The sequence below is a fragment of the Nyctereutes procyonoides genome, unplaced genomic scaffold (genome assembly GCF_905146905.1).
Source record: "Nyctereutes procyonoides isolate TBG_1078 unplaced genomic scaffold, NYPRO_anot_genome, whole genome shotgun sequence".
Taxonomy (NCBI): Eukaryota; Metazoa; Chordata; class Mammalia; order Carnivora; family Canidae; genus Nyctereutes; species Nyctereutes procyonoides.
Window position 1 is genome coordinate 68,091,463 of NW_026575046.1, and position 12,977 is coordinate 68,104,439.

The following is a 12,977-nucleotide window of genomic DNA, read 5'->3' on the forward strand; positions in this document are numbered from 1 at the left end:
GAATCAAAACTCTCTAAAAAAAGGTTTTTCCTTAAAAAAATAAAATAAAATAAAAAAGGTTTATCCTGTTGGCCAACCTGTTCCAAGACCATTATGTCTTAATTACACTCATAAATGAATTTACTTGCATAGTGCAATACCATTTAGGAGTCTCAAAGAACAAATTACTTTTACTCACATATCTGTTCAAATACTGATACTGATATTTTTCTTCTTCACTTTATTGACCTTAAAGTGACTATAGGTTCTGAAAACACCAAATTTTAGGCTAGTATTTCACTAGGTCCTCTCTGTTCTCTACTACTTATAAATTAAGACAGATCTCCAGTACCTCAATCACATAGGGCCTAGCAAAATCATTTCTTTAATCTCTTCATACAAAGTCAACCAGTGAAACAAATGATATTAATAACTGAATGACTAAATAAGTGAATACCTCTTTAGCAAATTCATTGTTTAAAAGCAAAGATCAAGACTGAAAAAAAAAAAGAAGAAAGGTCACTAAATATACTCACTATACATATACCTAAAATTAGGCATGCTGGCTTCATAATATACACTTATCAAAGACATCTATGGATCCATATACATTACATTCATATGCAATACCTACACTTCATTCAGCTTTACTTGAGATTTATGTTAAAAATCAACTAATTTTTGCTGTCGGACCTAAATTTTTACTTTATGCCACAGAGCTACTTTTCTATCTTGGGGATACTTGCATTTTAGATCAGTATACTCTTCTTTCCCTTTTCATTAGAGTATTATTTAAACCTTTTATTCCCTATAATGGTTACCTTTGGTGAGCGGCTTTTTTTAATTGTCTCTTGATTTCTTTGGAGTCTTTCAATCAAGGGGATGGCAAAAGAAAATGTCTTCCCTGTTCCTGTCCGTGCTTGAGCAATTAAATCTTTTCCTTCATATACAGGACCAAAGGTCTTAACTTGAATAGGAAAGAGATATGATACCCCTCGACCTGTAAAATGAGATTTCATTGAAATATATTTAAGGCTAAAATTAGGAAAAAATATTTTTATTTGAAAATGACAATCCAGATTCCTCAATGTCAGCCTAAAAATACACCACCTAGTGACATTTACAGTTATTCCTACCCCAAAGAGGAATTTAAAAAATTGGTCTGAAATCTTTGACAAATACATACAATTATTTAAAGTTAAAAACTGGTCAGAGTACCAAAAAGGATGATGTAGAAATAACTGCAATTAAAGAAGAGCTATTTCTCTTATACTTCCTATATCTCCTTTTGGTCAGAAGAGGCAAAGATTTTTATAAAATCTAGTTGTAGATTTTCAGTTTTATTTCCATTAAAATTCATAGTACCTTTTAGAAGCTTTATTGTCTCTTCAGAAATAGGGAAATTGGAGAAGGCTCCTTCTTTCTGTTCACGTGTTAGGGTCTGTCAAAATGAAATCAAAGTTCTAACTAATATAGTTCATATTCAGCTAGATATTTAGAATCTTATTCATTTACCTTTTTTTTTGTTTGTTTTACTGAATGAGCTAGCAAATCAACTTTAGTTAGTAGGCAAAAAGTGTATAGATTAACTTACACAATAAATTAGTGGAAAATCCTTTTAATTTCAAAAGTATCCCTTTAAATAGCAAGTTTACTCAATACACTCTCCCACAGTACATTTATTATTTTTTCTTCTTTTTCCTTTTTTTTTAGGGGTGGGGGGAGGAGGGGAACAGGGAGAGGGAAGGAGAAAGAATCTTAAGAAAGGCTCCATGCCCAGTGCAGAGCCAGACGCCAGGTTCAATCGCACAACTCATGAGATCATGACACAAGCCAAAATCAAGAGTTGGACACTTAACCGACTGAGCCACCCAGGCGCCTCTCCCACAGTACATTTTAAAATGATTAACTCACACATAAAACTCCCTTTGGAAATATATCTACTACATAAATCAAAATATATTTTCCATTTGATTGAGACATTACAGAAGAGCTATTTGATCATCTAAGTCATATTCATAGATACAGACAATATTAATTACAAGGGCTAACAGAAGCCTATAAACCAGCCTCAAAAAATTACACAATGAGGAAAGTAAATCATTTCTAAAAATAAATGTTAAAAAGTCGTTCTATGGCTCTAAAAAGCATGTTTTAGGTCACCAAAACAAAGAAAAGTTCCTATAAGCTGGAAAATTTCTTTAACACGTATATACAGGTTAGCATGACATAATTAACATCTATTGAAAACTTTATGTACTACTCGCTGTGTATATAGAACAAAGACAATATAGCTACCTGTCAACTTTATTATTGGTGTGTTTAAAGAAAGTAGTTCCAGAACCATACACAATAGCAGTTTTCAAACAGAGAACCAGATAAAAGACACAATATCAAACTGAAATTGTAAACCATTTAAGCAAGCTTCAAGACTATTATCTTTTTAAGATTAAAAGAAAAAATTTTATTACAAAAATAACACATTTTCATTGTAGAACAGAAGCCACATATGAACAGAAATAAAACTATAATCCAGTCAGCTAAAGCCACATTCGAAACAAACACTCCTCCAAAGCTTACTCTATGTATATATAAATTTATTTATTTATTTAAAAGTAATCTCTACACCCAACATGGGGCTCAAACTCATGATCCTGAGATTAAATCACATGCTCTACCAACTGGGCCAGCCAGGCACTCCTAAATTTTTAAAATAAAAATAAGGTAATGCTGTATATACTGTTTTGTAATATACTTTTCCCATTTAATAAGATACACTGAATACCTTTTAATAAGTTTTTATTTTTTAATTTTTTTTAAGTAGGTCCATGCCCAACATAGGGCTTGAACTCATGACCCTGAGATCAAGAGCTACATGCCCTACTGACTGGGCCAGCCAGGCGCACCCTGAATACCTTTTTAACATTCTTCTACAACCTTTAGGATAGATGTCATCTATGGCATAGATACAGCATATTTTCTAAAACCAAATGCCTACAATCATTTAGGATGCATAAATTTTTCACTATTATCAATAACACAGTGATAAGAGTTTCATACATCCCTGTACATTTCATGATTATCTCCTTAGGAGGACAAATACCTAAAAGTAGAATTCCTGAACCTGAATGTGATCTAAAACAAAATAATAATTAAGTCTATTATAATAGAGTATTGTACCAGGTAAAATCCCAACAGAGCATTGTACCAGGTAAAATCCCAACAGAGCAAAAGCAACCCTGTACATTCTGCTACTAGCAATACAAATTTGTAGGGCCTTATTTAGATCAACTCTCTAACATATGTGCTTCCTGACAAATATCAAATTCACAAATTAAAAAAAACACCGTATTTTAAGGCAAAAATTCAACATGATTTCCCAAAGTTCTCCGAAGATTACACATTAAATTAGGCTCAGATGTATTTAAATTATCGGCAACCATCAGATTTTAAAATATAAAGAATTATTAACTACCAAGAATTATTAAGACTATCAAAGTTGTTTCTTTCGGAGGACCTGAGTTCTGACAATTTATGATATCGAAGCAAATCTATGAATTCTGCTAGAGGAAAACTGCAAGAATAAATTGAATAAATTCTGCCCAAGAAAATATCTACTCTTAAAGGTATAGGCAAAAGCAATAACTCCAGTAATGCAAATTCTATACTAAGTATGTTTCCTACACCTCCCAGAAAGTTGATATCCAGGAGAACAAACTTCTTCAGATCATTTTTATGTTTCATTGTTTAAAAATATGTAAACAGCTTTAAGATTGAGTTACAACAAGATCTAAAGATAACTTAAAGTTGCTATTGTTACGGAAGCAGAAAAAGCAGAAGGCAAAATACACAAAGTCAAGAGGCTTTATGTACCTTGTTTCAGGAAGTCAGATGTCAATTCATGAGTACTGGTAGGGACTGAAATAACCATAAGAAATGCAGGAAGGTGACCATCAATAAGCAATTTGGAAAAACTATTTAGGGACCCAAATGTATAGGAAAGGTTTACATTTAACCACCCCTCCCCACCTCCACCCAAAGAAAAAGGCAATATAATGACAAAAGCAAGGGACAAAGAAAAAGGCTCCTCAGGTTTCAGCTGTACAGACTCCTCTGTCCAACTGAGGGTACTGGACACTAAGCAGGAAACATTATGGAATCAATTCTAAATAGTCTAAAAATCAAATTAGCCTGTATTTCAAGGATAATGGCAAATGCAAAACAAAAAGTATCCATACCTCCTCTAGTTTATTATCACTTGATTTATGAGTAGAACTATCTAAGGATGACACTCGCTTTGATTTTTTTTCATATTCATCAATATCTCCATTTGACAGATCTTTTCTTCTTGACTTATGAGATTTAGAAAATTCATCTGAAAGTCTATTATTACATCCTTCTTCAGTGTCTCCATTTAACTTCTCTTTCATTTTAGCTTTTTTTGGCTTGGGAGCATCCAAGTTATCTGCAACACCATTTTCTCTTGTTTCCGATTTCTCATCTGAATCATAATGGTGCCTTGATTTCCTTCTATCACTCTGTGAAAAACAAAAAAGCAGTGACAAGAGGGTCACAAGATCTCTTCTTAAGACTCTAGAGAACTTAGAGTGTGACTCCCCAACCAGCAAAGCTCAATCTATCATCACCTTGAAAAGTTACCTGGTAGAAATCCAGACTGGTTGCTAATGCAGAGCCTAAGTTTCACCTCTTGCTTTCTTTCTTATCCCCTTTCTTGCATTCTCAAGACTTAGCCTCTAACCGCTCTCTGATCCCATTACATGATTTAAGGGAAATCAAAACAGCTCCTTTCAGAAAAAGATGAGAACCCAAGATTTATAAATTAAAAAGCAAAGACCTCTAATATCTCCAAGAGAAAAAAAAAATAGTTAATATTATTGAGTACCTACCCAGCATTGTGTAATGTGTTTTCGGCTTGTTTAAATCTTCATAACAACCCTATAAGGGAAGTACAGGTCCATAATCCCTTATCCGAAATTCCGATATCCATAAAGCTCTGAAAACCGAAAGTTTTTTGGTAACTTATTTGGAGACAAAACCTTACCTAACCTGAACTCACTTGGTGGAAAAATTTGACTCGAACTGATGTGAGGCTATTTATAACCTTTATTTATTCCACTTAGTATGCATATTCATATTTGATATTAATTTAAGGTGTTTGATTATTGGTTGGGGGCCCCAAACCCTACTGCGGTGTTAGCCTTCTAAAAATCCCCAAGGATTTTGGATAAGGGATAGCGAACCTGTATTACCTTTGGCATTTTACTGATGCGGAAACAGAAGTTCTTAGCAGTAAGTAACTTGCCAAAGACTCACATGCAGGATTTCCTTCAAGTGGAAGTGCTAGTAATCAAGCTCTGTCAGATTTGAAAGCCCATGCTCTTTTCATACCATGCTTCCTCTTTGAACTTTGATAATTAACAGGTTAAAGAATAAACAAACCAAACAAAACTGTATAATTCACAAAGTTCCAATTGTTATACTCCCATGGAAAGGCAAGTATATTAGTAATGCTCAAAACATTTAAAAAAATTTTTTTAGTTAATTAATAGAACTTAAAAAAAAAAAGACTACTCTGCAACTTTATTTTTTAAAAGATTTTTATTTATTTATTCATGAGAGACACACAGAAAGAGGCAGAGACATAGGCAGAGAGAGAAGCAGGCTCTATGCAGGGAGCCTGATGTGGAACTCGATCCTGGGACTCTGGGATCACGACCTGGGCTGAAGGCAGCGCTTAACCGCTGAGCCACCCAGGCGTCCCTACAACTTTAGTTTTAAAATGTCTAAATGGTGGGGATCCCTGGGTGGCGCAGCGGTTTGGCGCCTGCCTTTGGCCCAGGGCGCGATCCTGGAGACCCGGGATCGAATCCCACGTCGGGCTCCCGGTGCATGGAGCCTGCTTCTCCCTCTGCCTATGTCTCTGCCTCTCTCTCTTTCTCTGTGTGACTATCATAAATAAATAAAAATTTTAAAAAATCCATATTTATAAAAAAAATGTCTAAATGGTGACCAGTGTTTTAATATTTGCAAGCAGCAAGAAATTATTTGGCAATTTAACACTTCGGAATTACTTGGTCAAATGTTCAATATAAATTAGAAAGTAGTTATTAGTGACAGCAGAAACCATGAAACTGGAACATAAATTTTACAGAGTATTTTCACATACAATTTTCTCATGCAGAAAATGGAGGAGATGCTGTGAAAACAACGCGAAAATGCTTTGTAAACAGTAGAGCTTTACATCAACATAAGTTACGCAGTTACATGTTGTAACATTTGATCTTTCATTAACTGAACTAGCCCATATCCAATAAGTTCTCCCCAAACCAATAAGTTCTATAGGAAAGCAAGGTTATTTACAGAGCCAGCTTTGGGGTTAGAATCGCTTTGGAGCCCTGCACTTCAGGAAGATGAAGCAAGGTAAAGTGAGACCTCAAATCCAGCCCAGCAATATCCCAAGGTGATGAAATATATCATTCCACATCAGATCCATAGAGAGTGCTTGACACTCTCCACTTTCTCAGCTTCCATGACACTCTATATTCCTTCCTTATCCTCTTACATCTACCGCTCCAATGGTTCCTCTCCCCCTTCTTTCTGTGGATGCTCCTTAAGTCTCTATTTTCTTGTATACTTTCAAATCATTTTCATGGCTTCAGCAAATACTTCTATGCTTCTTCCGTCACCTGCACTCCAGGTTTGAGAACCTAGGGCTCAGCTCCATAGCTCCACATATTCAAAGCCAGTTACCTTCAACTCAATGCCAGATCACTACCTGAATGTTGTTTCTATTAGCTGATACTCCAATCTGCTTCCCAATCTTTAGTTATCTTTCATAGTTAGAGGAAAATCAACAAGCATTTCTGGAGGATCTACAATGCGAAAGCCACCAATTTACAAGAATGTATTAATATGGATAAACAAATATATGGCCATCTCCCTCAAGAATCTTTGGAAACGTGGGGAAAGACACGCACTGGAAAAGTGAGCTAACTTTACAAAGAAGCACATAATAGATGCCAACCAAATGATAAAGACAGCACTGGAACAAGACTTCAAAGGAGAATGAGATTCCTGGACGTGAACACTCAAGTGTTTAGAATAGACACATAAACTAAACCTTGACAGATATAGGTAGGATTTGAATGCAAAAAGAGAGAAGTATTTGAGGAGCTAAAATTGCAATTGCTTGATGATTGCACTTACATAAGATTATCTAGAGAAGTCAAACACCACTTGCTATCTAGTGGCAGCAAGTAAAATGATTTCCAGGGATCAAGGAGAGAGAGCAGGGATCCCTGGGTGGCGCAGCGGTTTGGCGCCTGCCTTTGGCCCAGGGCGCGATCCTGGAGACCCAGGATCGAATCCCACATCGGGCTCCTGGTGCATGGAGCCTGCTTCTCCCTCTGCCTGTGTCTCTGCCTCTCTCTCTCTCTCTGTGTGTGTAACTATCATAAATAAATAAAAATTAAAAAAAAAAAAAGGAGAGAGAGCAATGGGAAGTTGGTGTTTAATGGGAACAGAGTTTCAGTTAGAGGGTGAAAAAGTTCCAGAGATAAATGGTAGTGATAGCTACAGAACAATGCGAATGTACTTAATACTACAAAACTTACACTTTAAAATAGTTAATTTTATGTCATGTAGATTTCACCATAATAAAAAAAAATAACTGGTTGACGCTAATGGCAAAGTTTACGTTGGTGATAAAGTAGGAAAGGTAAGTTCTGCTCTCTAGAGCTATACAGAATTTTTTTTTTCCCAAATGTCAGCCTTTAAATACCAACTCCTCACCCACCTAAGGTCTGTTTTCTTTCCTCTGGGCCTTTTTTTTTTTTTTTTTTTTTAATTTTCAAAAAATTTTTTGGAGGGTTGGGATGAGAATTCTCTGCAACTCCTTTACAGGGTCCTTGAGGACAGGGACTTATTCGAACTTCTTGGTGCCAGCAAAGAGTGTGGCACAAATTAAGCTCCTTAAATACTTGTGTACTGAATGAAAATACTAACAGTAAAGCCTACTGGTGAAACAACCCACACGATCTCCATCACAGCCAAATCCTAGGAATGCTGGCTGTGACACTTTTCCTTAAGCCTCTAAACAGGAGCTATCGAGATATGTAAACCTAAAACCGCTTTCCCCCAAAAATTCTTCCTCACATGCCAGGGTGACGGAGAAGTAACACACATTCAAGGCAACCATCTTTTCAAATAGTCTTCTACGACGGCCGACAAGACACAAATAACAGGCCTCACTGCTTAAGGAAGAAGAGGAAAGAACAGATTCCGCAGCTATGGGAACCGGAGGCTGCCCATGTCCTACGGGAAAGGCTGAAGGAGCGCGGGAGGCCGGGCCAAAGCCTAGCGCAGCTCTTACCCAGGTTACGGGTGTGGAGGTGGGAATGGGCCCGCAGCAACCTCAAAGGGACGCGGGCTGCGCTGGGGGAGGCCCTGGGATGCTCCGGCCGGGCTGTGACAGACCATCAGATCGGAAACAACTCCCCTCCCCGCCCAAGCCGGCGCAGCCCAAAAGGAGGCGCGGCCCATCCTCAGCGCACCTTTTGCCTCTCCTTCCTTTGGTTTTCGGTGTCCTCCAAGGGTGCCTCCAGCTCCATAATGTCCCCCCAGAGGAGTTTCCCAGGCATCATTCGCCGCCGCCGCCTCTTTCTGGGCTGGGTGGCCACAACCACCTACGGGCGGCAGCAGCGTGAAAGGAAGCGGGGGCAGGGCGGCCGCCCGGCCAGGGCCTACGTCACTTCCGGGACACGCACCGCACGGCGGGGAAAAATAATCCCGGATACTCCCGGTTTAAACTCTTCCTTTGCGTTGCAACGACTCGGCCAATGAGAATGAGTGATCTCGACTGGCCCACCCTTGCTCTAAAGCGATTGGCTGTTAGGGCGAAACGCTGGCCAATCTCCATAAAGGACGCGCGAACTGATTATCACGAAATGAGTCGCGTTTTTTTTTCCCGCCCCCCCGCCTTCCTTCCCCCTCCCCCCTCCCCCACTGCGAACATTTATCATAGGTGGCGCGGAGACGCGCTGGGGCTTCCCAGCATGCACTCCGCAGCAGGGGAGGACCCCAACCGCGGCGGAGAGGGGTCGCGCGCGGCGCCCCGGCGCGTGGACAGACCCGAACGAGCCCGATGGGGAGCGCCCCGCGCCGCCCCGCCCCGCCCTGCCTTTCGCCGCCGGAAGCTGCAGGCCTCGGCCCGCCCAGTGCTGGGTGAGGCGTTAACGTCTAACGGCTCCGCGCGAGGTCGGCGGGCGGGTGCTGGTGGGAAGGGGCTTCGCGGACTCTGCCGCGGGGCTGGGGGGGCTTGGCGGGAAGGTCGGGCTGGACGGTCATCCCTCCAGCCTTCGCTTTTAGTCCCGAAGTCTGCCCTTGGTTCATTTTAGGTCCTTTCCGCCCTTCCCACCGGATTTATTTACTCGCCTGGAGACAGGCATCTCGTTAGTGACGCTGTTAGGCCTAAGAGCCCTTCGGAATCCGAGTGGAGGGCTCCCACGACACAAAGGATAAGTGGGGGAAACCCTTGGAGAAACGTAGAGCGAAAAAAAATAAGCCTCAATGTCTTGGAGTGAATTAAAGGATTTCATCTTACGGATGATGATCGACTGCCCCCTAAATTAAAACCTCCTACAAAAGTGCGGAGACCTTTATGACCTTCATGCAGAAGGCTGATTCCTTAGCATACACCTTGCTCACATCACTGGTGCTGGCTGGTTGGCGTTCTTCAGCTCTTCGCGATGTGTTCAACCCAGCTACTCTCCCGGGAGTCCTCTCATCCTGAGATGTCGGTGCCCTCGACAATGTCTAAGACACCAGCCTTGTATCCTGAGCATCAGACTTGTGTCTTAGCAAAATCGCAAACCTGCTACATGTGGGAGTTTGGGGCTCGGTCCTAATAGCTGGAACCACGAATGATGGCGACAAGCCTCCTGCGCCGTTGTGGATTGGGCTGAAGTCAAAGGGCTAGAGATGTAAAAGTTACCTTATGGATTCAGTATCCATACTGTGGACAAAAGGAGGAGTGTCCACTAATGATAGCGGAGAACTGCATCTCTCCCTAGAGTAGGAGAACCGCTATGCATCTCTAGTTCTGTGCTTTTCTAGACCCTTTCCTTCCATCTCCTCACACCCTCCCCAATTCTAGCATCATAAACCAAGTCTTTGTAGACCTACAACAGAGTATGATGTGCACAGGGACAAGGAGTATACGTGGCAAAGAATGTCACGTGTGAAAGTGGGATAGTAATAGGAACAGATGTTAGTGTGTTGTGTTCGAAGATCAAATACAGATGAAGTTTTTAGCTCTTTTTTTTGGCATTCATTTGGAGGTCATAGAGCAGGCAGGTATGTGAATAGAAAGATTAGACTGTTCAGTTCTCCCTATGCAAGAGACTAACAAGTATATATATGTATATATTTTTTAAGATTTTATTCATGAGAGACAGAGAACAGGCAGAGGGAGAAGCAGGCTCCATGCAGGGAGCCCGATGTGGGACTCGATCCTGAGTCTCCAGGATCAGGCCCTGGGCCGAAGGCAGGCGCTAAACCGCTGCACCACCGGGGCTGCCCCAAGACCAACAAGTATATTAAGTTTCAGAATCACTTTTCACATTTTTCAGAATGACCTGTGATTCACGACACTCTACAATCCCTGCCTTTCTAAGCCCCAAACCTATTGAATCAAACTTCTGTCTGTCTGAAACCAAGTCATAAGTAACTTCAAGCTGTGGCTTAGCGGTAAAAAAAAAAATCTGAGTACTACCAAATTTGGGTAACTATGTTCTCTCCATGGATATCAACTGGAAAACTTGGGGATGATAAGGAATGGAGAATTTTTTTCTCTTATTCTAACTCTCATAGAGATTTGTATCTGATGATAAAATGTATTGGAGAGAACATGGAGGAGTACAATTTAAATGTACAAGTAATTCAAAATATAATCTTATTAGAATCTTTATTTTCCAAAATATCTTTTTCAAAGAGTTTGTTTATTCATGAAACATGAAGAGAGAGGCAGAGAAGCAGGCTCCTTGCAGGGAGCCCCATGTGGGACTCGATCCCGGGACTCCAGGATCACGCCCTGAGCCAAAAGGAGATGCTCAACCACTGAGCCACCTAGGCATACCATTTTCCAAAAAATCTTACCAGAGTCACTGATATAATTTGTATCTTAAAATATAAGAGTTGGGGTGCTTCATCTATTGCTGTTCCATGAATCTATAAAGATATCTCTTGCCTTTGGCTTCAGCTCCTTTAACTCCTTGACCTTAAGATAAGAAAATAATAGGACTATACACTTACCCCTCTCTGGTCATTCTCAAATGTACAGGGCTAGATTTTTTTTTTAACTGTATAGTTAAAAAGTAGAAGGTTTAAGAAGTCATTTTGCATCTGCAGGTCAATCTTACATGACAAAAGGAATCAAACTATCGTTTAGAAATGTTATAAAATGGAAATAGTTTAAGGAGCAATTATAGTTGATTAAAGAATACTGGAGGATTGAATGAGTGTTTTAGGGCAGCCCGGGTGGCTCAGCAGTTTAGTGCCGCCTTCAGCCAAGGGCCTGATCCTGGAGTCGCAGGATCGAGTCCCATGTCGGGCTCCCTGCGAGGAGTCTGCTGCTCCCTCTGCCTGGGTCTCTGCCCCTCTCTCTCTCTGTCTCTCAGGAATAAATAAAATCCTAAAAAAAAAAAAAAAAAAAAAAAAAAATGAGTGTTTTAGAGTACTAAGAAGTAAGGAGAAAATGAAAGAAGGAACAGGAGGGATGTTTCTGCCATTGTTAGCTACATGACTCGGCCAACTCAACTCTAAAACCTCGTCTTTTTTGTTAGTAATATGGAGACAAACATGCCTTCCTCGCTGATAGTGCAGTGGAATTGGGAGGATCAGCTGAAATAGCAATACTGCAAAGATGATATACAGAGCTGCTTACGTTTCTACCTTTAGCTCAGGGTTTTGACAGTTTTTGAAAGCCTTGAAGAAAACATATCTTTGAACACATTTAGCACATGTATATTTATGTATATGTGTAGCTCCTAATTCAAACTTGGAAAAGCTTTTTTTAAGATTTTTAAGTAATCTCTCCACCCAACGTGGGGCTTGTACTCACAACCTCAAGATTAAAGAGTCCCACACTCCACCAACTGAGCTCGCCTAGAGCCTCTGGAAAAAAAGCTTTTTAACTTTAACCTTTGGAAAGAGATCATACAGTTCCTCTAGCCAATTACTTTGCAAATGTTTTGAGTCAAGTGCCAGAAGAGTAGTGACATCAGCAACCCAGACGAGGGCACTATGACCCAAGAAATGGAAGCTGCTACAGCGGCCCGTGTTTCTGAGGTTTCAAAAGAGGATTTGTAGAGGCCAGCAAAGTAGTCATGAGTTTGTTTTGGATACTCCCCATTCTTGTTTTATGATTCTTGTGATTCTTGAGTCTCTCTTCCTCACTCATTTTGGCAGTAGTCTCTTCCCCATTCCCCAAAAGCCTTCACAGTAGAAGGGGTTCTCAAAATGTAGTGGTCTCCAATTTTCAAATTGGAGTTCTCTGCATTGTTTTTTTTCTCATAGATCTGACTTTTTTTTTTTTTTTAAGATTTTGTTTATTTATTCATGAGAGACACAGAGAGAGAGAGAGGCAGGCTCCATGCAAGGAGCCGGATGTGGGACTCTATCCCTGGTCTCCAGATCACACCCCAGGCTGCAGGTGGCGCTAAACTGCTGCGCCACCGGGGCTGCCCAGATCTGACTTTTTTTTTTTTTTTTTTAAGATTTTATTTATTTGAAAGAGAGACAGAGCACAAGCAGGGGGAGCAGGAGAGGGAGAAGTATGCTCTCCACCAAGCAAGGAGCCCAATGTGGGGCTCGATCCCAGGACCCTGAGATCATGACCTGAGCCAAAGGCAGAGGCTTAAGCAACTGAGCCACCCAGGTACCCCAGATCTGACATTTTGAAATCTTTGTCTGCTAAACTG

The 12,977-nt window shown here is 40.4% G+C and overlaps 1 protein-coding gene across 4 annotated transcripts in view; it reads right to left on the reverse strand.

Annotated features, from left to right (window-relative positions):
• The window catches only part of DDX50 (DExD-box helicase 50), a 31,013-nt gene extending 22,286 nt beyond the window's left edge, over positions 1–8,727 (reverse strand). The window contains exons 1-6 of one of the 4 annotated variants that reach the window (XM_055325481.1): positions 8,553–8,650; positions 4,887–4,993; positions 4,639–4,784; positions 4,218–4,517; positions 1,345–1,420; positions 801–979 (exon numbers count right to left, since the gene is read on the reverse strand). In XM_055325481.1, coding sequence (XP_055181456.1) covers positions 801–979; positions 1,345–1,420; positions 4,218–4,409 — 447 coding nt within the window. In that variant the 5' untranslated portion in view covers positions 4,410–4,517; positions 4,639–4,784; positions 4,887–4,993; positions 8,553–8,650. Of the gene's footprint in view, positions 1–800; positions 980–1,344; positions 1,421–4,217; positions 4,518–4,638; positions 4,785–4,886; positions 4,994–8,552 lie in introns of all 4 variants that reach the window. The other 3 variants (XM_055325480.1, XM_055325482.1, XM_055325479.1) reach the window with 3 other exon arrangements.
• Between the last annotated feature and the right edge of the window lie 4,250 nt (positions 8,728–12,977).